The 26,198-nt window shown below is 36.3% G+C and overlaps 1 protein-coding gene across 5 annotated transcripts in view; it reads right to left on the bottom strand.

Moving 5' to 3' along the window:
- Window positions 1-26,198, bottom strand: part of ARHGAP12 (Rho GTPase activating protein 12) — a 146,037-nt gene that overhangs the window by 38,927 nt on the left and 80,912 nt on the right. For 3 of the 5 annotated variants that reach the window (XM_036254767.1, XM_036254758.1, XM_036254775.1), the window contains exons 5-6: window positions 20,849-20,989; window positions 19,326-19,406 (exon numbers count right to left, since the gene is read on the bottom strand). In XM_036254767.1, coding sequence (XP_036110660.1) covers window positions 19,326-19,406; window positions 20,849-20,989 — 222 coding nt within the window. The remainder of the gene's footprint in view (window positions 1-19,325; window positions 19,407-20,848; window positions 20,990-26,198) is intronic. The other 2 variants (XM_036254785.1, XM_036254794.1) reach the window with 1 other exon arrangement.

The following is a 26,198-nucleotide window of genomic DNA, read 5'->3' as shown; positions in this document are numbered from 1 at the left end:
CTATATAAATGGAATCATATTACATGCATCATTCTTCAACTTGCTCTCTTCACTCAGTGTTTTTATTTAAAAAATGTATCCCCCCCCCCCCCACCCCGGCCAGACTGGCTCAATGGTTGAGCATCGACCCATGCACCAAGAGGTCGCCAGTAGGAATCCTGGTCAGGGGCCCACGTTGTGTGCCAGATCCCCAGTGGGGGCATGCAGAAGGTGGCCAGTGTTCTCTCTCATCGATGTTTCTCTCTCTCTCTCTCTTTCTCTTTTTCTGGGATCAATAAAGAACAAAATTAAAAAAAAATAATAAAAAAAAATGTATCCACATTACTGAGTATGCCGGCGTAACTCATTTACTTTCATTTCTACATAATACCACAGTTCAATCATTTGGCTATAAATGGACATGCCCAAGGTAGTTGTACAAATTTACACTCTCAGCAGAACATAGTGCCTTCCACTGTCCTACCTGGTTTTGTTGAACTCATACAAGCATTTATAGGTATATAATGTAAATGAATGTATATATGCACACATTTTTTTTCCTTTATTGATTTTAGAGAGAGAGGAAGTGAGAGAGAGAGAGAAACATCAATAAAAGAGAACATCGATTGGCTGCCTCCTGCATGCTCCCCACTAGGGATCTGGCCCACAACCCGGGCATGTGTCCTGACTGGAAATCGAACCAGCGACCTCTTGGTGTATGGGTTGATGCTCAACCACTGAGCCACACCAGCCGGACTACATGCACACATTTTTTAAAAATTTATCTTTATTGTTTAAAGTATTACAGATATCCCCTTTTTCCCTGTTTAATTATTTTTACTAATTTATTTGTTACACATTTCTCATTTACCCTCACTGACACCCTCCTCTGAATCTCGCCCCCGCCACATCCCCAGCTTTGTTGTCTGTGTCCATTGGTTACACATACATGTGTATAAATTCTGTGGTTTATCTCTTCATTCACCCCCAAACCTCCTCTCCTGAGGTTAGTCTGTACCCGACTTCTATGTCTCTGGGTCTATTTTATTCATCAGTTTGTTTTGTTCATTATATTCCACAAATAACTGAGATCATGTGATATTTGTCTTTCTCTGCTTGGCTTGTTTCACTTAGGATAATACTATCCAGGTCCCTCCATGTCATCTCAAAGGATAAGAGATCGTTCTTTCTTATAGCTGCATAGTATTCCATTGTGTATATGTACCACAGCTTTTTTATCCACTCATCTACTGATGGACACTTGGGCTGTTTCTAGATCTTAGCTATTGTAAATAAATCTGCTAAGAACATAGGGGTACATGTATTCTTTCTGATTGGTGTTTCAGGCTTCATACAATATATTCCTAGAAGTGGAATCACTGGGTTAAAAGGCAATTCCAGTTTTTTATTTTTATTTTTTCTATTTTTATTCAGATAGAGTGGGAGGGAGAGAGGAAGAGAGAGAGAAACATCGACGTGAAAGGGACATGTCAAGTGGCTGCCTCCTGCACAACCCCAATCGAGGCCAGGGACAAATTGCAAGAGAGGGAGAAAGAGACAGACAGACAGACAGACACACAGCAATTCCAATTTTTTGAGGAAGCACCATATTGTTTTTCACAGTGACTGCACCAATATGCATTTCCACCAGCAGTGTAGTAGAGTACCCTTTCTCCACATCCTTGCCAGCATTTGTTTGAAGATTTGTGGATGGCAGCAATTCCGGCAGATGTGAGGTGACAGTTCATATTTGTTTTACTTTGCATCTCTCTGATGATTAGTGATGTTGAGCATTTTTTTGTATGTCCCCTGGCCATTTGTATGTCCTGTTTGGAGAGATGTCTATTCAGGTCCTCTGCCCATTTTTAAATTAGATTGTTTGTCTTCCTTTTGTTGAGTTGCATGAGTATTCTATATATTTTGGATATTAACCCCTTATCCAATGTATCATTGGCAAATATGTTCTCCCAGAAAGTGGGTTTCCTTTTCATTTTGATGCTCTTTTCCTGTGCAGAAGTAGTTCTTTGGTTTGATGTAGTCACATTTATTAGTTTTTTCCTGTTTCTCGTCTCTAGGTGATGTATCAGTGAAAATTCCACTACGTATGATGTCTAAGATTTTGCTGCCTACATTTTCTTCTAGGATTTTTATGGTTTCACGAATTACATTTATGTCTTTTATCCATTTTAATTTTATTCTTGTGCATGGTATAAGTTTGTGATCTAGTTTCATTTTTTTGCATGTACCTCTCCAATTTTCCCAACATACTATCTTGGGTTGATTTCTGGGTTCTTTGTTCTGTTCCACTGATCTATATGCCCATTCTTGTGCCGGTACCAGGCTGTTTTGATTACAAGAGTTTTGTAGTATAACTTGATATCTGATATTGTGATCCCTCCTACTTTGTTCTTGTTTTTCAAGATTGCTGTGGCTACTTAGGTTCTATTATGGTTCCATATAAATTTCTGGAGTGTTTTTTCTAGATCTGTAAAATATGCTATTGGCACTTTAATAGGGATTGCACTGAATCCCTTGGGTAGTACGGACATTTTAATGGTGTTGAGTCTTCCAATCCATGAACATGGTATATATTTCCATTTCCACTTTTGTTTTTTTTTAAATCCTCACCCGAGGATATTTTTCCATTTATTTCCAGATAGAGTGGGAGGGACAAGAGGATGGGGAGGGAGGGAGAGGGAGGAGGAGAGGAGGGAAAAAGGGAGGGGGGAGGAGGGAAAGAGGGAGGGGAGAGGGAGGATGAATATCACTCATGTGAGAGAGGCACAATGACTGGCTGGCTCCCGCATGACCCTTACCGGGGACGAACCACAACTGAGGTACCTGCCCTTGACCAGAATTGAACTGACAACTCTTTGGTCCACAGGCTGACAAATCCAACCACTGAGACAAACTGGCCAGGGGTAGTTCCACTTTTTTATATCTTCCTCTATTTCTCTATTCAATGCCCTATAGTTTTCTGAGAACAGGTCTTTTACCTCCTTGGTTAAGGTTATTGCTAGGTATTTTTCTTGTTGTTGCAATGATAAATTGTTTCCCTTATCTGAATGTTCATTATTGGTATGTAAGAATGCCATCGAGCCCAGCTGTTGTGACTCAGTGCACTGACCATTGTCCCATGAACTAAGAGGTCCCGGTTCAATTCCTGGTCAGGGCACATGCCTCGGTTCCAGGCTTGACCTCCAGTAGAGGGCGTGCAGGAGACAGCCAATGGATGTTTCTCACATCGATGTTTCTATTTCTCTCTCCCTCCTCCTCTCTAAAAAAAAAAAAAAAATCCATAAAGACATATTTTTTTTAAATGTCATTGATTTCTAGACATTAATTTTGTATCCTGCTACATTGCCAAATTCATTTATTAAATCTAGTCAATTTTTGATGGAGGCGTTAGGGTTTTCCATGTACAATATCATGTCATCTGCCAATAATCACAGTTTCACTTCCTCCTTTCCAATTTGCATCCCTTTTATTTTTTTTCTTCTTTTCTAACTGCTATAGCTAAGACTTCCAGTACTATGTTAATATAAGAGTGGTGAAAGTGGGCATCCCTGTCTTGTTCCTATTCGTAAGGGAAATGCTTCTAGTTTTTACATAGAGTATGACATTGGCTGTAGGTTTTTCACATATGGCCTTTATCATGTTAAGATATGATCCCTCTATTCCCACTTTGCTGAATGTTTTTATCAGAAATGGGTGCTGGATTTTGTCTAATGCTTTTTCAGCGTCTACTGATATGATCATGATTTTCATCTTTCATGTTGTTTATGTGGTGTATCACATTTATTGATTTGCAAATATTGCAAACACTTTGCATCCCTGGGACTCATCCCAGGGATAAATATATCTTTTCCTAGTCTGTAGCTCATCTTTTCTCCTTTGTGTATTGTATTTTTACATTAGAAGACATTTTGTTTAATTCTGATGTAGTCACATCTGTCAATCTTCATAATTTTTCCTTATATAATCTTGTTTAAGAAATCCTTTCTACTCCGAAGTCAAAGAATTTTGACATATCCTTCTATAGCCTTTAAAATTTGCTTATTATAGTTACATCTCTAATCTACCTAGCACTAACCAGTGTGACATGAGGTCAAAGTTCTACATTTAGTTTTTTTTCTTTCATGTGAATAACCAATAATCTTAGCAACGTTTACTGCATAGTCTATACTTAACCCACCAATTTGTAATGCCTCATCTGAGCTTCCTATTCTGTTCTGGTCTATTTCTCTATACAGGTGCCCATTCTATCCCATCTTAACCACCACAGTAGAAACCCTGTCCCCCATCTGTGTGCTACACACACACAATCTCCCTACTCTGGAATATTTAGCTTCATAGACCTTTGTTTGCAAATAAAATTTAGCATCAGTTGCAAAGAGGTAATAAGGGAGATCGTAAATGAAAATGCAGTGAATTTTAAAGACTAAAGTAAACACTGTTATAAAATTAAGCCTCCCAATGCAAGATCATAATGGTATACTGCACCATTTATTCAGGTTATCTTTTATGTCCTTCAGTTCCACTGTGATGTTTTTCTTAAGATCTTACAAACTTTTTTTTTCTTTATTGATTTTAGAGAGAGAGGAAAAGAGAAAGATAGAAACATTGATGATAGAGAACATTGACTAGCCGCCTCCTGCATGCTCCCCACTGGGGACTTGGCCCACAACCTGGGTATGTGCCCTGACCGGGAATTGAACCAACGACCTCTTAGTGCATGGGTTGATGCTCAACCCCTGAGCCATACCAGCCGGGCTAGATCTTACACACTTTAATAGGCATCTTAGTCACGATTCTTCTTGTAACTGGGCTTCTGTTAATGTAAAGATCTTTATTCCTATACTTTTTCAAACTGACTATTCACAATAGAAATGTCATTTTTATGTTAATTTTATATCCAGCAACTCTATTGAACACTCATCAGTTTTGAATTTGTAGATTCTCTTGATTTTCTAATAATCAAAAAACATTTGTATCTTTTTCAATTCTATTATATTACAAAAGACGTACTACAATAGTACACCAGTTTTCACTAGCAAACAAAAAATTCAGAGGACTTCTGCTTTTATGAAAAAGCTATCACATACTCCACTTTATACCACTTCAGCTTATGAAAAGTTTCACAGAAATGCTCTATTTTTCAACAGCAAGAGAAACAGGTATTTCTTTTTCTTTTCTTATTTTTATCGTTGAATGGAAGCAGTGACAGAGAAGTTCTAATCTAGTTTTAACTCTAATTGGAAAGCTTCTGTAATCTCACCATTGAGGAGATTTACCATAGATTATTTGATAACCTTTAGCATGATGTAATATATCATTAAATCTTAAGTAATTTTCTTGTACAATCAATATATCATTACATTTGCAGCGATTTCCTTGTAGAAGCATATAGTTGGCTCACTTTTTTTTTTTTTAACCAGTCTGAAAATCTTTTAAAAGGTGTGTTTAGAACACTTACATTTAATGTAATTATTTATGTTAGAATGAAGTCTGCCATTTTACTATTTGTTTTCTGTCCTGTTTACATTAGTTTCTCCTTTTCTGCCTTCCTGTGGGCTACCACCATTTTTTAAATTCCTCACCTGAGGATAATTTCTTTAAAATTGATTTTGAGAAAGAGAGAGAGAGAGTGAGAGTGAGAGACAGAGAGATTGATGTGAGAGAGAAACATTGGTTGGCTGCCTCCAACCAAAGATCAAACCTGCAACTTAGGTATGTGCCCCAACAGGTAATCAAACCCACAACCTTTTGGTGTATGGCATGACACTCCAACTGAGCCACCCGGCCAGGGCCTACCATATTTATTTTTTAAATATCCAAGGATATTTTTTCCATTTATCTTCAGACAGAGAGGGAAGGGAGAGAGTAGGAGAGAGTGGTGGGTGGGAAGAAAGAAGGATGGAGGGGAGAGGGGGGAGAGAGAGAGATTAATGAGACACATCGATTGGCTGCCTCCTACACAACCCTGACCAGGGCCGGGGACCAAACCGCATTAGAGGTACATACCCTTGACTGAAATTGAACCCATGACTCTTTGGTCTATGGGCTGATGCTCCAATCAACTGCTGACCCAAATCGGCCAGGGTAGGGCCTACCATATTTTAATATATCTATGCAAATATTTCTTAATTTACAATGGGGTATATAAAAAAAAAAAAAATCATGTTACAAATATCGTTAAGTCGAAAATGCATTTAATACAACTAACCTACCTAACACCATAGCTTAGCTAAGCCTACCTTAAATGTTAACACAATATCCAAAAAAATGGTGGCAACACAGTATACTGTAAAGTATCTGTTGTTTACCCTCATGAACACATGCCTGACTGGAAACTACAGTTCACTGCAATTCCCAGCATCATGAGAGAGTATTGTATGTGTACTCTAGTTGTGGAAAAGATCAAAATTCAAAATCCAAAGTACAGTTTCTCCTGAATGTCAATCACTTTCACATCATCATCAAGTCAAATCATCGTAAGTCAAGACCTTCTATTGTTTCTTGAGTATCTCGTTACAGTTTTTTAGAGCTTGCTCTAGGGAGTATAATTTACATACTTAATATATGGGTCAACTAGTATCAACATTTTACTACTTCAAGTGAAATGCAGAAACCTTACCAACAATTACATCACATTATTGGTCCCCCCTTTATGACATGGTTGTCTTCAACATCTCTACACACAATGAGTGTTACTTTAAAAATGTTTTATAATTGTTTGACTGTCAAACATCATTTTTAAAAATTCAGGACAAAATCTCCTCAGATATTCACCCTTCCTCAATGTTTCTTTATTCCTGATGTTCCAAGTCTTCTTCAGTTATCATTTCCCTTCTGTTTGAAGAACTTAATATTGCAATTTTTTGAGAAAAAGACTGCTATTGATAAATCTCTTAATTTACTTTCATCTGAAAATGTCTTTATTTTACTTTCATTCCTGAAGGATTATTTTTGCTGGATATACAATTATGGGTTAACAGGTCTTTTCTTTCAAAATTTGAAAAATGTTATGCCACTTCCTTCTGGCTGCACGGTTTCTAAGAACACATCTACTGTCATTCAAATTATTATCATATAGGTAAAGTGTTGTTTCACTGAGCTGCTTTTAAGATTAGGGGTATGGTGTGGGGAGAGGGATCCTTAGTTTTCAGAAATTTGATTAAAATGTGTTTAAATGTGGATTTCTTTGGGTCTATCCTATTTAGTGTTGACTCAGCTTCTTGAATCTGTTGGTTTGCCTTTTGCCAAATTTGGAGCATTTTCAAACATTTCTTCAAATATTTTTCAGCCTCACACTCTTTCTCCTCTCCTTCTGGAACTCCAATGAAACAAGTATTAGATCTTTTGCATTTTCCCACAGATCTCTGAAGGTTGTTTTTTTTTTAACCTATTTATTCTTCCTGGGACCAGTAGGCTAACTGGCATGTTTTTTCTCATGATGATGGTAGAGGTGAAAAAGCAAGCCCTGGTACACAAGCTCATCTCAAAACTATGCTTGTGGATACATTTGCTCACATTCTATCAGTGAAAGCAAGTCACATGACTGACCTCAGTGAAGGGCAGGACAATGCATCCCATCCACAGTGGGAGGCCACTACAAAGGTACACAGCAAAGAGCACTCATATAGGAGTGGGTAAAGAATGGCCTCAATGACTCAATGATGTTATCTACCCCAGCAGATCATCTGACCTCTTACCTGCTGATGACTTTTACGACTGTCTCCCAGTAAACTTTGTTAATAAATGGACTTATTTTTACCTACCCTTCCTTTAGTTTTAGAAAATATCCAGAAATTATATTTTTATATATCCTTTCTCTACCATTTCCTCCATTCTCTTTTTGGAATTCCTAGTATGAGTATAGAAAACTCCACCTACCTTCCATTTCCCTTAATTATGCATTAATGTTTGTTATCTTCCTGTCTCTCTTCTATAGTTTATGCTATCCACTGTACTTTTTATTTCAAGACTATCTTTTCTTTCACAAAGATTTCTAATGTATTCTTTATTGTATTCACCTGTTCTTGTAATATTTGATTTTTAAACAATTTCTTGTTCTTTTAAAACAAAAGCCTTAATTTAACTCTCTGAACACCCACAACATATTTAAAGTCTTTATCATCTGGAGTGAGCACAATGATCTGATTTTTTTTTTTTTCATAATAGCATTACAGTTCTTCATATAAAACAAATGTAAAAAACGTTTGGAATTCTGAGCAGCACTCATTTTGAGTGAGAGATATTTTGCTCTCTCTCTTAATTCATTCTTCTTTATTTTCCCCTCCCAATCCTTACTCATGTCTACTGGACTTGTAGTTTCCTTCACCTACACCCAATCTAGAACCATGTACTTATAATGTGTGTATATATTCTATCTTAGTTGCCATATGAACATGTTTATTCTTTCCAAATTTATAACAAACTCCCTGGGGGTAAAGACCAAGCCCTATGCTCTTATATCTATTACAGCACCTACACATTACTGAGAGTCAAAGATATATTCAGAAAATAGTCAAATTTCTTATCTCTGTATTGAGGGTTATAAATCTATGCGAAAGAATTTAAGACTTACTTTCAGTATTAAATTCTGTAGGGCACAGAATTTAATCTGTTTTCTTTATTATACAGTAACAACCCATTAAATAGTGGTTTTAGAACATTTTTCCTTATTTCCTTATTCCCACTGTACCCAACTCAAGCTTCCTATCCCTATCAAATTAACTGAAAGTACAAAAAACTGCCAAGACCTTCTGACACTTTATCCTAAGTGACAAATAGCAGCAAAAAATAATATGTTATCACAGAATTAATAACTCAACACTGGTCATAATCAGATTTAATTTCCATTCCTGTAGAACTAACTACCCTTTAAGGTTTCAATATAACTTAGTCCCTTGCCTCTCTTCTTCCTTCCCAGGCATCTCCAGAAGTAAGTAGGTTTCCTAATATTGAGCCTATACATCTTCTGACCAAGGAAAGTATATATAGAAGTTAGTAAGAAACCCAATAGGAATATTTAGCTACCAGTTAAGTAAAGGTCCCAAATTAGCCCTTATGTAAAGTCACTCTGGGAGTCTCTCCTTTCAGTGGACCTTGACCTGGGAAACATAACTCAAAAAAAGTTTTATGTTTGATGTCATTTCTCCAGGGCATTAGGCTATAGGAGCTATAATTCGAATCTGTCAAGAGAAACAAAAAATTTAACATTATGTTTAAAATAATTAATACTGTATTAATGAAATATTAGTCTTCTATATTCAATATAATTTCTAGTGAAACACAGTTTTGGTAGATTTTTCTTCTATTTTTTTAAGTCAAAATCCAATCTCATATTTTATAGGCCTAACAGAATCAACCACTGTTATTATATAGTTTTCAATACTGAATAGTTATGTCCCCCAAATAAATTCCTATCCCAGCACATGGTATATTATATATTATAGCCATCATTATCCATATATTTTTTCTTTTCAATTTAATCACTAAATATGATTGAATTGTTTTTATAAGTGATACCAGTTTTAAAAAGAGCTGACATATTCTTCAACTTCCTCCTGGTACATTTACAAACAAAATATATTATTAATCTTATTATGCATACTTATTATCCCCTAAGAGTTCAGAAGAGCCATGTTAAGCCTGGAATATTAATTTCTCAATAAAAAGTTTCACTGAGAGACAGTTAAATTTGAAAAATAAAATAAGATCATTTCATATTCAAATTTTGGAACACTTAAAAAACAGAAAACCCCAAACTGTCAGTAGTGTATCACTTAACTGCTTTAATATTACAGGGACCTGAGCAGTAGGCACAACTTTAATGTTTAAAGAATAATATGGTTTTATCTTCAGTTACAATCAGATCCAAAAGTACAAACGATAAAACATTTTTAAATCCACAAATGGTTTACTGAATTATGTTTCAATTTGTTTTAAATATTTTCATCACCATTTATCCCCTCTGTTCCTTCTTCTACCTCCACTCACTCCACCGCCCCTGCTATAACCAGACTGTTGTCCTTGTCCATGAGTTCTCTTTTTTCTTTTTTGCTCAATCCCTCCACCTCAACCAATATTCCCCCTCCCCCACCACCAGAACTGTCTGTCTCTATTTTGCTAGCTAGTTCAGTTTGTTCATTAAATTCCACATGAGTAAAATCATATGGTACTTGTCTTTCTCTGAATGGCTTATTTCACTAAGCATAATGTTCTCCAGGTCCATCCATGCTGTCGTAAAGGGTGAAATTTTCCTCCTTTTTACAGCAGAGTAGTATTTCCATTGTGTAAACGTACCATGGCATTTTTATGCACTTTACTGATGGACACTTGGGCTGCTTCCAAATCTTAGCTATTGCAAATAATGCTAAAATGAACATAGGAATACATACATTCTTTAGAATTAGTGTTTTGGGTTTCTTTGAATAAATTCCCGGAAGTGGAAAGTGGGTCATAAGCAGTTCCATTTTTATTTTTTGAGATAACTCCATATTGCTTTCCACTGTGGCTACACCAATCTGCATTACTACCAACAGTGCATGAGATTTCACTTTTCTCCACATCCTCACCGATACCTGTTTGTTAATGTACTGATGATGTGAGGTGTAAAGTGATATCTTATTGTGGTTTTAATTTGGATTTCTCTAAAGATTAGTGACGTTGAGCATCTTATCATATGTCTATTGCCTATCTGTATGTCTTCTTTGGAGAAGTATCAATTCAGGTCTTTTTCCTATTTTAAAATTGGATTGACTTTTTTATGTTAAATTTTATAAGCTCTTTATAAATTTTGGATATTAACACCTTATCAGATGTATTATTGGCAAATATGTTCTCCCATTCAGTGGGTTGTCTTTTCATTTTGTTGGTGGTTTCCTTTGCTGTGCAAAAACTCTTTAGTTTGACGTAGTCCCATTTGTTTCTTTCTTTCTATTGTTTCCCCTGCCCAAAGAAAAATATAAGAAAACTATTGCTATGGGAAATGTCTGAGATTTTACTGCCTTTGTTTTCTTCTAGGACATTTATGGTTTCAAGTCTGACATTAAAGTCTTTAACCCATTTTGCATTTATTCTTGTGTTGGGTCTAGGAAGGTGATCTAGTTTCATTTTTTAAACATCTAATTTTCTCAACATTTATTGAATAGACTCTTTAGCCTAATGTATTTTTTTGCCTCCCTTGTCAAATATTAGTTGACTATAAATGGAAGGGTTCATTTCTATTCCACTGATCTATATGTCTGTTTTTATGTCAGTACCATGCTGTTTTGATTAATTTGGCCTTAAGGTATAGTTTGATTATGATGTAGCATGATTCCTCTAATTTTGTTCAAGATAGCTACTGCCATTCAAGATCACTGGTAGTTTCATATTAATTTCTGGAACATCTGTTCTAGTTCTGTGGAATCCGCCATTGGTGTCTTTGTAGGAATTGCGCTGAATCTGTACATTGATTTGGGTAGTATAAACACTTTAATGATGTTCATTTTTCCTATTCATGAGCATAGTACATGCTTCCACTATTTTTATCTTCTTCAATTTCTTTCTTCAGTGTCTTATTATCTTCTAAATATAGGTCTTTTACATCCTTGGTTAAATCTGTTCCTAGGTATTACATTCTTTTTGAAGCAATTGTAAATAGGACTGTTTTCATTTGTTTCCTTTTCTGATAGTTATTAGTGGATAAAAATGAAACCGATTTCTGAAAATTTTGTATTCTGCTACTTTACTGAATTCATTTATCATTTCTAATAGCTTTTTGGTCAAATCTTTAGGGTTCTCTACATGCATTATCTTGTCATATGCAAATAATGACAGATTTCTTTCTTTCCAACGTGGACGTCTTTTATTTGTCCTTCTTGTCTGATTGCTGTAGCTAGGACTTCCTGTACTATGTTGAATAAGAGTCGTTAAAGTGAACATTCCTGTCTTGTTCCCAATATTTAAGGGAACACTTGTAGATTTTGCCCATTGAATATGATGTGTGTACTGTAGGTTTGCCATGTATGTCCTTTATTACTTTGAGGTATGTTCCCTTTATTCCCACTTTGCTGAGGTTGTTTACCATAAATGGATACGGGATTTTATCAAATGCTCTTTCTGCACCTATTGATACAATTATGTGGATTTTATTCAATTTGTTTACGTAGTGTATCACATCTATTGTTTTGCATATATTGTACCAACCTTGCATCTCTGGGGTAAAGCCCATTTTACCATGGTGTATGATCTTTTGTATTGCTGGATTTGGTTTCCTAATATTTTGTGGACGATGTTAGCATCTATGTTCATCAGGGGTATCGGCCTACAATTTTCTTTGTCTTTTCTTTACCTGGTTTTGTCATTAGGATAATGCTGGCCTTATAAATTAAGCTTGGAAGTCTTCCTTACTCTTGAATTTTTGTGAATAGTTTGAGGAAAATAGGTGTTAGTTCTTCTTGGAATGTTTGGTAAAATACACTTGTAAAGCCATCTGGTCCAGGGCCTTTGTTTGTTGGAATTCTTTGAATTACACTTTCAATTTTACTAATTGTAATCTATTCAGATTCTCTGATTCTTCCTTAGTTTTGGAAGGTTGCATGTCTCTTGGAATTTGCCCATTTCATCCAGATTGTCCACTTTGTTGGCATATAGTTGTTCGTAATATTTTCTTACAATCCTTTGTTGTTGTTTTTTGTTTTTTGTTTTGGTGTCAGTTGTCACTTCTCTTTCATTTCTGATTTTATTAATTTGGGTCCTCTCTCACTTTCTTCTTGATGAGTCTGGTTAAAAGTATGAAAATCTTGTTTATCTTTTCAAAGAACAAGCTCTTGGTTTCAATGATGTTTGGATTTTTTTTGGCCTCCATTTCATTTATTTGTACTCTGATCTTTATTATTCCCTTTCTTCTACTTGCTTTGGGCATTGTTTGTTGTTCTTTTTCAAGTTCCTTTAACTTCAAAGTTAGGTTGGTTGTTTTGGCTTTTTCTTGTTTCTTGAGATAGGCCTCTAATGCTATGAATTTCCCTCTTAGGACTATTTTCCATATGTCCCCCAGATTTTGGTTTGCTGTGTTCTTGCTTTCATTTGTTTTGGGTTTCTTTTGATTTCTTCCTTGATCTCATTGTTAACTCATTCATTGTTGAGTAACATGTTGTTTCGTGTCCTTGTCTTTCTGTATTTTTCAATGTTCTCCTGAATGATTTCAAGTTCCACAGCATTATGGTCAGAGAACAAGCTTAATATATGATTTCAATAATTTTAAACTTGTTGAGATTTGTTTTGTGTCCTAACACATGGTATACCCTAGGAAATGTTCCATGTGCACCTGAAAAGAATGTATATTCTGCTGCTCTGGGGTGGAGTTCTCTGAAGATAATTAACTATTTTTGATCTAGGGTGTTACTTAAGGCCACCCTCTCCTTGTTGATTTTCTGTGTGGAAAATCTATCTCTTGATGTCAATGGGGCATTACAATCCCCTACTATAACAGTATTACTGTCAATCTCTCACTTTATGTCCATCAAGATTTCCTTTACCTATTTAGGTGTTCCTATGTTGGGTACAGAATGTTTACAAGGGTTATATCCTCTTGTTGGATTGCTCCCTTTATCATGTTGTATCCCTCTTTGTCTCTTGCAGGGGTGGGGAGCATCTGGCCTATGGGCCTTAAATCAATACCAGTTAACATCACACACTTCACCAAATTAGCCTGACCAAATACAGCAGGATAATTTTTAAGTTGATAATTTTGTATGGCCCATGAATAATGTCAAATATCCAAATGGCCCTTGGCAGAATAAAAGGTTCCCCACACCTATATATAGCGTTGGTTTAAAAGTCTGTTTTATCAGATGTAATTATTGCTATCTCAGCTTTTTCCCCTTTCCATTGGTATCAAGTACCTTTTTCCATCCCTTTACTTTTGGTCTGTATCTTTTATTCTGAGGTGGGCGTCTTGAAGACAGCATATACATGGAACTTGTATTTCTATCAATTTAGCTACCTATGTCTTTTGATTGGAGTGTTTAAGCCATTTATAATCAAAGTGGTAATTGATAGGTATGAATTTATTGCCTTGTTTTTTTTTAACTACATTCCTCTTTTCTTTTTCTTCTTCCACTTCTTAAAGCAAGCACTTTAACTAACATTCCTTGTAATACTGGTTTTGTGGCAACAGTTCCTCTGGCTTTTCCTTGTGTGGTAAACTTTTTTTTTTTTTTTTTTTTTCAATTTTAAATGATAGCCTTGTAGGGTAAAGTAGCCTTGGTCTTTGTTTTTCATCACTTTGAATACTTTATCCCAATTCCTTCTGGCCTTAAATGTTTCTATTGAGAAATCAAGTGACAGTCTTATGGAAGTGCTCTTGTAGGTAACTGCCTTTCTCCTGGGGCTTTTTAAGATTCTCTGTCTTCAGTTTCTGGCATTTTATCCATGATGTGTGCTGGTATGGGTCTCATCTTGATTGGAACTCTGTGCTTCCTGAACTTGTGTGACTTTTTCCTTCACCGGGTTAGGTAAGTTTTGTGTCAATATTTCTTCAAACAGGTTCTCTATACCTTGTTTGCTTTCTTCTTCTGGTACCCCTATGATGCAGATGCTAATATGTTTCATGTTGTCTCAAAGTTCCCCTAAAATATCCTCCAACTTTTTTTTTTTTTATCCTCACCTGAGGACATTTTTCCATTTTTTGTTCAGATAGAGTGGGAGGGAGAGAGAACCATCGAAGTGAAAGGGACACATCGAGCAGTTGCCACCCGCAGGACCCAACCAGGGCCAGGGCCAAACTGCAATCTAGGTACACCCTTAGCGGGAACCGAACCTGGGTCTCTATGGACCACCGGCCGATGCTCTAACTGCTGAGCCAAAACGGCCAGGGTATATCCTCCAACTTTTTAATTCTTTTTTATTTTTACTGCTCTGCTTCATCAAGCCTGTTGTTTATCCCTTCCCATATATTCTTTTTTTCAGATATGGCATTATTCATTTCTGACTGGTCCTTTTTAATGCTTTCTATATTGTTTTTCTTGCTGTTGAGCATCTTTATAATCATTACTCTGAAGTCTGTATCTGATAAATAGCTTACTTCCATTTCATTTAGCTCTTCTGAATTCTCTTGTTCCTTCATTTGGGGCCTGTTTGTTTCCGCATTTTGGCTGCCTGTTTGTGTTTGTTTCTATGTATTAGGTAGATCTACTCTGATTCCCAGTCTAGGTAGGGTGGCCTTATGTTATTAGGTGACCTGTGGGACCTACTATGGCACTTTCCCTTATCACCAAAAGCGGGTCCTCCAGCTGCAATTAAGTTTTGACTGCTATTGGCCCGTTCCTGCGTAGACTTGACCTTCAGGCTAGCTGACAGTGAGGCTCAATCCCCAATACAGTGTACAGGCTGCTGTTCAGGTGCTGATCATATGAAGTATAATTGAGCAGAGTAGGGTTTTGTGACTGATAATATTACCCTGTGGACATGCTGCTTGTGAAGCTTATTAGATCCTACTCTGTTGACTGAAGCTGGCCACTCGGTATATTCATTCTGGGCCTGTTCAAAGGGACTCTGGTGCAGGCTAATGTCAAACAGTCTGTGACTGGCAATAAGTAACCTGTTTGGAGCTACCAGTGATCCACACCTTATGGCTCCCTCTGCAAGGCATGGGTGCATGCAGAAAAAACCAAGCTGCATACCAAAATCGGTTTCTATTAGCTCCAGGCCCAGGAGCAAGTCAGGCAAAGACTGGAAGTACCCAGAGATCTGCCTCTGCCTGCAGACTGTCAGTCTGTTACTTAATGAGCCTGTAGCTATAGTCCTTAGCAGGGCATAAGCTCCACAGGGTGAGGAGAAAGAGCTTCCAAACGGTGGGGATATGAAATGCTGCATGGATGTGAAAGCTCTGCCTGAAATGATGGCTTCTACTGTATCTGGGAATAACTCAGCACAGGGATCCTGGTGGTTGTCCTCTCAGCTCTCTCCCTAGAGCCACTTACTCTAAACTATCCTCATGAAGCTCTAGTCCACTCTGCCCTCCCTCTGCCAAAGCCCAAGGTGAATGGCTGCAAATTAAATACTGTGTATTGCCCTTTAAGAGGGTGCCTGCATTTCTAGCCATCTTTCCCTGGCAAACAGGAACCCTGTTGCTTTTCAAAGCCAAAGATTATGTGTACTCCCTTCCCTGGTTCTAGTGTTCTGGAGTAGGGGGCCCAGCTTGAGGTTTAGGGCCCAGACTTCTCATGGGGAACCCTCCACAGTTGAGATATGCCTCCAAACTTCAGCTGCTGCCTGTTGGAGTCTGGCCAGCCCTCTCTTGCCTCCACACTTTCTACCAGTCACATTGTGGCCTCCTCTTTAAGTCCTTGATTATATGACTTCTCTCCAGCTAGTCTTCATTTGGTCATTCAGTATAATTTTTCTATATTTTAGTTGTAATTCCAGTTTGGTCCTGGGAGAAGGTCAGTGTAGCTTCAACCTAATCTGCTGCCATCTTCGAATTCCCCTACATTTCATAATTTTAAAGATTAATAGTATACACTTTAAACCCTGAAATCTGTGAGGAGCAATTCATGGCATTTTTTTATGGCACATTTACTTATATATTTAAATAAAAACATGACTTTTATTGCATCTTTAAAATATTACAAATAAGTCTGAGGAACCATTTAGCATCTTATTGTTTCTAGAGCTTATTGTTTCTAAAACTTGAATTTTATTCATCAGCCTGCTGACTGACCTGTTCCTTTTTCAGAAACATAGATACCATCTAAAACTTTTCTGATATCCTTGTTTTGAACTGCTGTGACTTGCTGAATCAACGCAGATGAATTTGATACAAGTGCTCTGTAATTTCTTTCAAGAATCAACTCACCTTTCTGGACTTGAGATACTCAACAAGCAATGCCTGACCTTATCCAAACCTCACAGATTATTTTTCGCCCAAGAAATATCTGATTTCAACAAGAGAACCTCTCTTCTGAATAACAATTTTGATGGAGAAGTGAGCGTACATAAATCTCATCTTGTAATGGACGCCCAGTGTAACACCCTTGATCATGTTCTGTACATAACTGCAGGCAGTTCAACCCTGGCCAGTTCCTTTCTATTTCCCCATCATTTGTCAACTCAGAGTCTCTTCTTTTTCTTTCCAAAAAGACTGAATTCTACATTGATATGATTGAAGTCCCTCCGAGGGTACCTTTGAGACACTTCATAATCTCTGTGTGTCCCTTCAAAGTGATAACCAAATTTTCTGGGATGTTGCCAGTCTGATTGATAAGAATGGTCTTGATCCTTGCAGTAGATATGGCAAAGAGCTTTTATGGCACTTTTAAATATATTTTCTTTGGATCTTTCTTCAGAGACAGAAAAAGATCAGTGATTGCTGGGAAAAGGGAAGCACACAGGTGAATAGGCAGAGAACAAAGAATTTCTAGGGCAGTCAAAATACCCCGTATATTATAATGATAAATATGTATCATTTCTGTCTAAACCTATAGAATGTACAACATCAAGAGTGAACCCGAACGTAACCATGAAATAACTGTAAGTGATTATGAGGTGTCAATGTAGGTTCATCCTTGGTAAAAAAAAAAATGTACCACTCTGGTGAATGATGTTGAAAACAGAAAAGGCTATGCATGTGAGAAACAGGGTATGGTACAGGGGAAAGCTTTATACCTTTCTCTCAATTTTGTTGTAAACCCAAATCTGCTCTAAAAAAATAAAGTCTTAAAAAACCCCACAATGTAATAATATCCTTTCAACTATTCACATATGGGAGCTTTTGCAATTAAAATATAAAAATTATCTTCATTAACACCAACAGGTTAAGCTGCAAATAGTATTTTAAAAAACAACCATATTGTCTAAATGTAAATTTTATTATAACTTATAATTTAAAGAGTATTAATTTAAGCAACAAAGTGGTTAAAAATGTGAAATAATTTTATTTCGGTTAAGCTGTGCAAAAAAAGAAAGTCTCTATGTAAAATGCACAATAGAATATAAAAAAAAAAATCTTATTTGAAGATTTGACAAGGCTTTTTTTAACTACAAGAAAATTCTAGGGCTGTACTTGCTAGCCAAATTACCCAAAAGAACCAATATTTCCTTCATCCCTGTCCTCCTAACTCCCATCAAGTTTCCATTATAGCAACCTACATTATTCCTTGAGATCAATGTAGGTTGATGAATGTAACATTTTAAAAGCTATCAGAGCTATAATGGAGTTCTCTCACTACTGGTTCAATACATATTCACCAGGCATTTTCTTAGAAATCAACTACAGGCTGTAGAACTTATTTTATGAGTATTGAGCCTTGTAATTTCATAAAATAATTAAAGGCCAGATAACATTCACATAGAAAAATACCACTGTTAGCCCTACCTCACTAGATTAGTGTTTCCCAACCTTCAATCAGTTTAGCAATACCTAGTGATTTTTTTTTCTTATATCCATGTATATTTATTTACACTAGCAATAATTTTCTTTAAATTAACTTATACTGGTGAAAACAAATTTCTTTAAAAACTAAAGTCTATCTGATAATGTCACAGATAAGCTAGTTATAGTTGTTTTCTAAAATATTATAATAATGTACCAATTAAAATTTAAATGTTTGGTCTGGCTGGTATGGCTCAATGGACTGAGTATCATCCCATGGACTGAGAGGTCCCAGTTTGATTCCCGGTCAGGGCACATGCCTGGGTTGCCAGCTCCATCCCTGGTAGGAGGTGTGCAAGAGGCAACCAATCAATGGTTCTCTCTCACATCAATGTTTCTATTTCTATCTCCATTCCTCTCTTTCTAAAAATATAAAATAAGAAAATTTAAATGTTTGCTCAGATATTATTTAAACTCTGCCCCAGTGTACTTGTCTGAAAAGAATAGAGATCCAGTGACACCCTAGAAGATCATATCACATGCTGCCTATCTCAGCCAACAACTGACTCAATCATAACACACATTTCATACAAGAATAAAGATGAATATTCAGTTTCTTTTCTTTTCTCTTCAAAATAAAGATTAAATATAAAACCAAGTTTATATAGAAAACTTAGAATACTCAAGATAACTAGATATAAAGAGCCATTACTGGCACCGACGAGGATTATTTTCTAGAATGAAAAATCAATTCCAAGTTAAACCTAAAGAATTTTTTAACTGGAATAATAAAAAATATATAGCTAAGATAATGCACATTTTAGAAAACTTTAGCCAGTCAGAGGATTCTCGATGAATTCTAAAGAAACAAATCTTGTAGCTTTTTAACAGTTGAATAAAAATTTTAAATATCTACTGAAACCATTTTCATATTATTTCATGTACTATTTTCAATTAAAAATTCAATGTTACGGTTTATTACCTTTGGCAATTCCCATTCCGACCTAGATCCATCGGCACGGTAGTAATATTGTCTACCTTGATCATCAACATGCTTGAGCCACTATAAAAACAGAACAGGTGTTATGTTTTAATTTAAATAAAAGTGAGTGTAGGTTTATCCAACCAAAGATATTAGATATTACTCTTATGAAGTTTATTCTACTTGCTTTAGAAAACTGCAAAAAATATTTAACAACCTTACGATAACATTTTAAGTTTGGTAAGAGTAAATAAACTCATTACTACATGTCAGTTTATTTTCTCTTTCCTCTGAAGTAAAGCTAGTGATTCAAGTACCACTAAACAATGTAAGAAATATACAACATAAAGATACACAGATATATATGCAGTAAACACAGGGCCACACTCATCCTGAAAACAGAATTAAGAAATTAACAAAAGGAGTTTTTCTGCAATCTTTCAGTATAAAACTACTAAAAATTTTAAGCCAAACGTCATACAGCCAACACATTACTCACTGTGATTAAATAAAGTAATAGAAAATAATATTTCATACCATGTAATATAGAGTATATAAGAGGGGAGAAGACTGATTATTGGTAATACAAGCATATGATCTTGACTGTAATATATATAAATATTACTGTTTCTTTATGTTCTAGTGTCAAATAAGTAAAGCAGAAATGAGAGGTAAAAGCCTACCTCCGTTCATTCCCAACAGCATATTCTCTAAACTAACCCAACCAACCAGTTACCTTCTCTGATGATAAGAGATGTAATATACACATAAAATTTCAATATGCATTCCCAAACTAGTTCATTAACCATAAAATACTAGATTCGTGGTTTTTGTTTTATATAACTTGGTTATAAAAGAAAAAAAAAATGTAGGGTATGAGGTGGTATATCATAATAACATGTTAAGAAAACTCCTCCCAAAATCTATTCTCCAAGAAAAATACAATCAGCCCTTTAAATTTGTAGGTTTCCCATTTGCAGATTTAACTAACTGCAGACTGAAAGTATCTCTGGCCCCCAAATCCCAGAAAGTTTCAAAAAGCAAAATTTGGATTTTCTACATGCCAAGCACTACAAGTGATATGCAGGCAAGCCCTGTTTTAGCCAATGTGCAAATATAGGTTATATGCAACTACTATGTCATTTTATATACTTGAGGACTCGAGCATCCTAGGATTATGGTATCTGTGGGGAAAAGGAGGCTCCTGGAACCAATCCCCCAGGATACCAAGGGATGATTATATAAAGACGTATGTTTATTGAAGAAGTCTAAACAGAATGATACTCAATAGGCATACTCTTTAAAAAGTCTGTTTTAAGTGGGTTCTGACACCATAAAAAAAAATCAGTGTAATTGTAAGCAGTTTAAAATCATGAGCTGAGTCAGTAGAGTTTTCATGTCAATTGACAAGACTACAAAATTACAATAAATAAAAAAAGGTTTTTAACTACAACTAAAATTTCAGTATACAATTTTATGACAGGATTCAACCATGAAAACTACATGAGAAAAAAAGAATGTACCTTTTCATTAGTATAGTCACTGGTATATAAGGTATGCCCATGTTCATCCAACTCTTCTGACCAACCCCTTGGAGGAGAACCACACTGACTATCTGACTGGCTGTAACAAATGCTGTGGTAGTTTTCTTCTGATGACAGAAGCTATAAATAGTCAGAAACATAAGGAATTTTCTTCTTTGAAAAATATAAGTATGCAGCAGTCAATTTTATTTGAAGTACTAAGATATTTTGAATATACTTGAATAATTAATTTTCAAAATAAACTGTTCACCCATTTAAATGTTAGTATATTGTAGGTGTTGAGTTGAAATTAATAATGATTATTTTATCACACATTAAACAACCCTGGAAAAGATAACCACAATAAAATTGAAAACAGAAGCTTTCACTCATCCTCTTCATCAGCAAACAAGAATCTCAATGAAAATGTAGAATATCACCAGTACGTGATCCCCACTACTACCCCATCTCTCCAGTGACTGTCCCACCCGAAGTTAAATTAGGATGTCAAAAAAAATGGCAACATGAGAAATCCCCTTTGTTCCGCCTCTTGAAGACACAATTTGAACAGCTATAATTCAATAAAAAAATTCCCTGCTTACTGCACAAGCATGACTGAGAGATCCATTCATTGCAAAATCTATTTTTTTTTAATCCTCACTCGAGGGCATTTTTTTGCATTTCTCTTCAGATAGAGTGGGAGGGAGAGAGGAAGGAAGACAGAGAGAGAAATATAGATGTGAGAGAGACACACTGGGTAGCTGCCAACCACACGACCCCAACCAGGGCCAGGGACAAACCGCAAATGAAGCACATGCCCCCAGCAGGAACTGAACCCGGGACTCTCTGGTCCGAGGGCCGACACTCTAACCACTGAGCCAAACTGACCAGAGCCCATTGTGAAATCTAAAGGGAGAGAGGAAAAATGGTGGCAGATTGAATGGCAGCTACACAGACTATCTCACAGGACCAAACTAGAATTAGAACTATGATAAACTCAAATCATGGAGAAAAAAACAACCGAAGAGTAGATGGAGAGTATCCATATAACCAGGGACAGAAAGAGGACACTAAAGCAAGCCTGGTAGGAACACACATGAGGGCAGGCTGGGAGCCTACAGATATCAGCAGAGGGCTGTATTAGTTGTGACCACACCCCACTGAGAAAGCGGGTCTTAAAAAGCACCAAATCATCTACAGCCACTCACCTTGGGCTCCAGAAGAGGGAGGGCGAACTGGACTGGAACTCTGTGGAGAGACTCATGGCTCCTGGCTCAAGATAGAGCAGGAAGGGAGGACACCAGGAGTTTTATGCTGAATCACTCTCTCACAGGACAGTAGCCATCTTAGTCAAAGAGACCCTTCCAAAGCTCCAGGGAGAAGCAACGGGCCCTCCTTAGAAAGTCCATACTACCAGGACAGGCCTGAGAGATGCAAATTGAGGCTCATTAACATCTAGCGTCTAATAGCAAGCATGTGCCACACCTCCTGGAAATCCTCTTACACCTGAGGGATTTTTCATTCAGCTGGGGGCTACAAATCCAGTCTCATGAAAACTGAGACTAATAGCCCCCAGGCAAAATATTAGAGGATAATTGGAACTTTCCTTGGGTTGCAAATGTACCCAAGAAAGTAAGACTTCACAGTGGTGTTTAATGTGGGTCCTCCCACACTCATTCAAACCCAGTAGAGGGAGCTACAAACAGCAAAACATCAAGACTCACAGAAAAACTATGACAGGCTCCAAAACACACTGAGACAGCCAAAATCGTGAAACAAAGAAATAAATACCAAATGAAAGAACAAGAGAATTCTACCAGAGAAGAAATAAATGAAACCAGAGGTAGAGTTCAGACTAATAATCATGAAGAAGTTCAACAGAATGAGGAAAGATATAGAAACATTGAGAACCAACCAAATGGAAATGAAGAATGACATAGCAGAAATAAAGAACACATTTGAAGGAATAGCCAGCAAAGGAGAGGAAGCCGAGAACCAGATCAGTGACTTAGAAGACGGTAAAAAAATCAACCAATCACCCAACCAAACAGAAAAAAAACGGGAAGACAGCCTAAGAGCACTATGGGACAACATGAAACCTAACAGTATCAGCATCATAGGAGTGCCAAAAGAAAGAAGATGAGCAAGAGTTACAGGATATATTTGAAGAAACAGTGACAGAAAACATCCTTAGATTGGTGAAGGAAAAAGGCATACAAGTTCGAAAAGCACAGAGGGCCCCAACTAAGAAGAACCCAAACAGGGCCACACCAAGACCCATCAAAATTAAAGTACCAAAACTTAAAGACAAAAAGAAAATCCTAAAGGCAGCAAAAGACAAGCGACAGATTACATACAAAGGAATCCCCATCAGGCTATATGACCTGACTTCTCAACAGAAACACTACAGGCCAGAAGGGATCATGAAGTAATCAAGGTAATGAAAAACGAGGATCTGAATCCAAGATTACTCTATCCAAGAAGGCTATCATTCATAATAGAAAGTAAAATAAAGAGCTTCCCAGACCAAAAAAGGCTAAGGAAATATATTAGCACCAAACCAACACTGCAAAAAAATTTAAAAGGACAGCTGTAATAAACAAAAGAAATAGCAAGAGAAACATAACTATAATAAACAAAAATGGCAATAAGTACATATCAATAACTATAAACATAAATAAATTAAATGCTCCAATTAAAAGGTACAAAGCAGCTGAAAAGATGAGAAAGCATGACATATATATGTTGTTGACAAGAGACCCACCTTACAACAAAAAACACACATAGGTTGAAAGTAAAGGGATGGAAAAAAATCTTCCAAGCAAACAGAAAGGAGAAAAGATCTGGGGTAGCAATACTCATATCTGATAAAGTAGACTTCAAAATGAAGGCCATAACTAGAGACAAAGAAGGTCACTACGTAATATTGAAAGGATCTATCCAACAAGAGGATAGAGCCTTGGTAAACATATATGCACCCAACATAGAAGCAACAAAATACATTTAAACTTCTGAAGGACTTCAAAGGAGAAATAAACAGCAATACAATCATAGCAGAAGACTTCAACATCCCACTGATCACACTGGATCGATCCTAGTCTACACAAAAAATAATCAAGGAAACAAACTCTAAATGATGCACTAGATCAAACGGGTTTAATATATATCTACAGAGAATTACACCCCAAAACTGCAGAATTCACATTCTTCTCCCGTGCACATGGGACATTCTCAAACGCAGACCACATGTTAGGACACAAACTAAGTCTCTACAAGTTCAAGAAGATTGAAATTATACCAACCATCTTCTCAGATCACTATGGCATGAAACTAGAAATCAATTACAGCAAAAATATTCAAACACATGGAGGCTAAAAACCTTTTACTGAACAATGATTGGTTTACAAAGGACATCAAGGAAAAAATAAAAAACTTCCTGAAAACCAATGAAAATGAACACAAAACAATGCAAAATCTATGGGATGCAGTGAAAGCAGTCCTGAGAGAGAAATTCATAGCACTACAGGCCTACTTCAGGAAACAAGAAAAAATTCTAATTGACTTTTTAACCCTACAACATGAAGAACTAGAAAGCAAACAAAAAGAAAAATCCAGAGAAAGTAGAAGGAAAGAAATTGTAAAGGTCAGAGCAAAAATAAAGACATAGAAACTAAAAAAAACAATTCAAAACATCAATGAAACAATGAGCTGGTTCTTTGAACAGATAAACAAGATTGATGAACCAAGAAACAAAAAGACAGGACCCAAATAAACAAAATCAGAAACAAATGAGAAGTAACAACTGACACCACAGAAACACAAAGGATCATTAAAAACTATTATGAACAATTATACGCCAACAAATTGGACAATCTAAGCAAAATGGACAAATTTCTAGAAACACACAGTCTCCCAAAACTGAACTAAGGAAAACTAGAAAACTTGTACAGACCAATAACAACTAAGGAAATTGAAGAGGTAATAAAAAAAACTCCTAGCAAACAAAAGCCCAGGCCCGGATAGCTTCACCAAGGAGTTTCATCGAACATTCAAAAAGATCTAACACCCATTCTCCTCAAACTAGTCTAAAAAATCCAAAATGAAAGACTTCCAAACTCATTTTAAGAAGCCAGCATAATTCTTATTCCAAAACCCGATAAAGATGCTACAAAGAAAACTACGGGCCAATTTCCCTGATAAATACAGATGCCAAAATCCTTAAGAAAATATTTGCAAATCAAACCCAGCAATAAATTTAAAAAAATATTCACCATGACCATGTGGGATTCATCCCAGGGATGCAAGGCTAGTACAATATTCCAAAAACAATGTGATACACCACATAAATAAAATGAAAGATAAAAACTATACGATCATATCAATAGACACTGAAAAAGCATTTGACAAAATCCAGCACCCATTTCTGATAAAAACGCTCAGCAATATGGGAATAGAGGGATCATATGTTGACATAATAAAGGCAATATATGAAAAATCTACAGACAACATCTTGCATAATGGGCAAAAAATAAAAAACTTTCCTTTAAAAACAAAAGCAAATAGAAATGCCCAATTTTACCACTCTTATTTAACATAGTACTGGAAGTCTTAGCCACAGCAATTAGACATGAAGAAAAAATAAAAGGGATCCAAATTGGAAAGAAGGAAGTGAAACTGTCATTATTTGCAGATGACATGATACTGTACATAGAAAACCCTAAAGCAGTGGTTCTCAACCTTCCTACTGCCATGACCCTTTAATACAGTTCCTCATGTTGTATGTGGGTGTATCTGCATGTGGGCGGACTCACCTAGAGACAGATAAAGAAGCGGTATCTGGGTTCCTAAGACCACCTCGGTTCTTAGGTGATCCCTGTGAAAGGGTCATTCGACCCCCGAAGGGGTCATGACCCACAGGTTGAGAACCGCTGCCCTAAAGACTCCATAAAAAAATCTAGATTCAATAAATGAATTTGGCAAAGTAGCAGGATACAAAATTAACATCAAGAGATCGATGGCATTCTTATACACCAATAATTAAACCACACGAAGAGAAACTGAAAAAACAATCCCATTTACCATTGCAGCAGAAAAACTAAGATACATAGGAATAAACTTAACCAATAACATAAAGGACCTGTTCTCAGAAAACTGCAGGACATTGAAAAAAGAAATAGAGGAAGATATAAAAAAATGGACGCATATATCCTGTGTTCATGGATTGCAAAAATTAATGTCATTATAATGTCCATACTACCCAAAACAATCTATAGATTCAATGCAATCACAATTAAAATACCAACAACATATTTCACAGAACTAGAACAAATACTTCAAAAGTTTACATGGA

This window comes from Molossus molossus, unplaced genomic scaffold (genome assembly GCF_014108415.1).
Source record: "Molossus molossus isolate mMolMol1 unplaced genomic scaffold, mMolMol1.p scaffold_m16_p_1, whole genome shotgun sequence".
NCBI classification, from domain to species: domain Eukaryota; kingdom Metazoa; phylum Chordata; class Mammalia; order Chiroptera; family Molossidae; genus Molossus; species Molossus molossus.
Note: the sequence above shows the minus strand (reverse complement) of the source record. Positions and strands in the feature narration are given on the sequence as shown.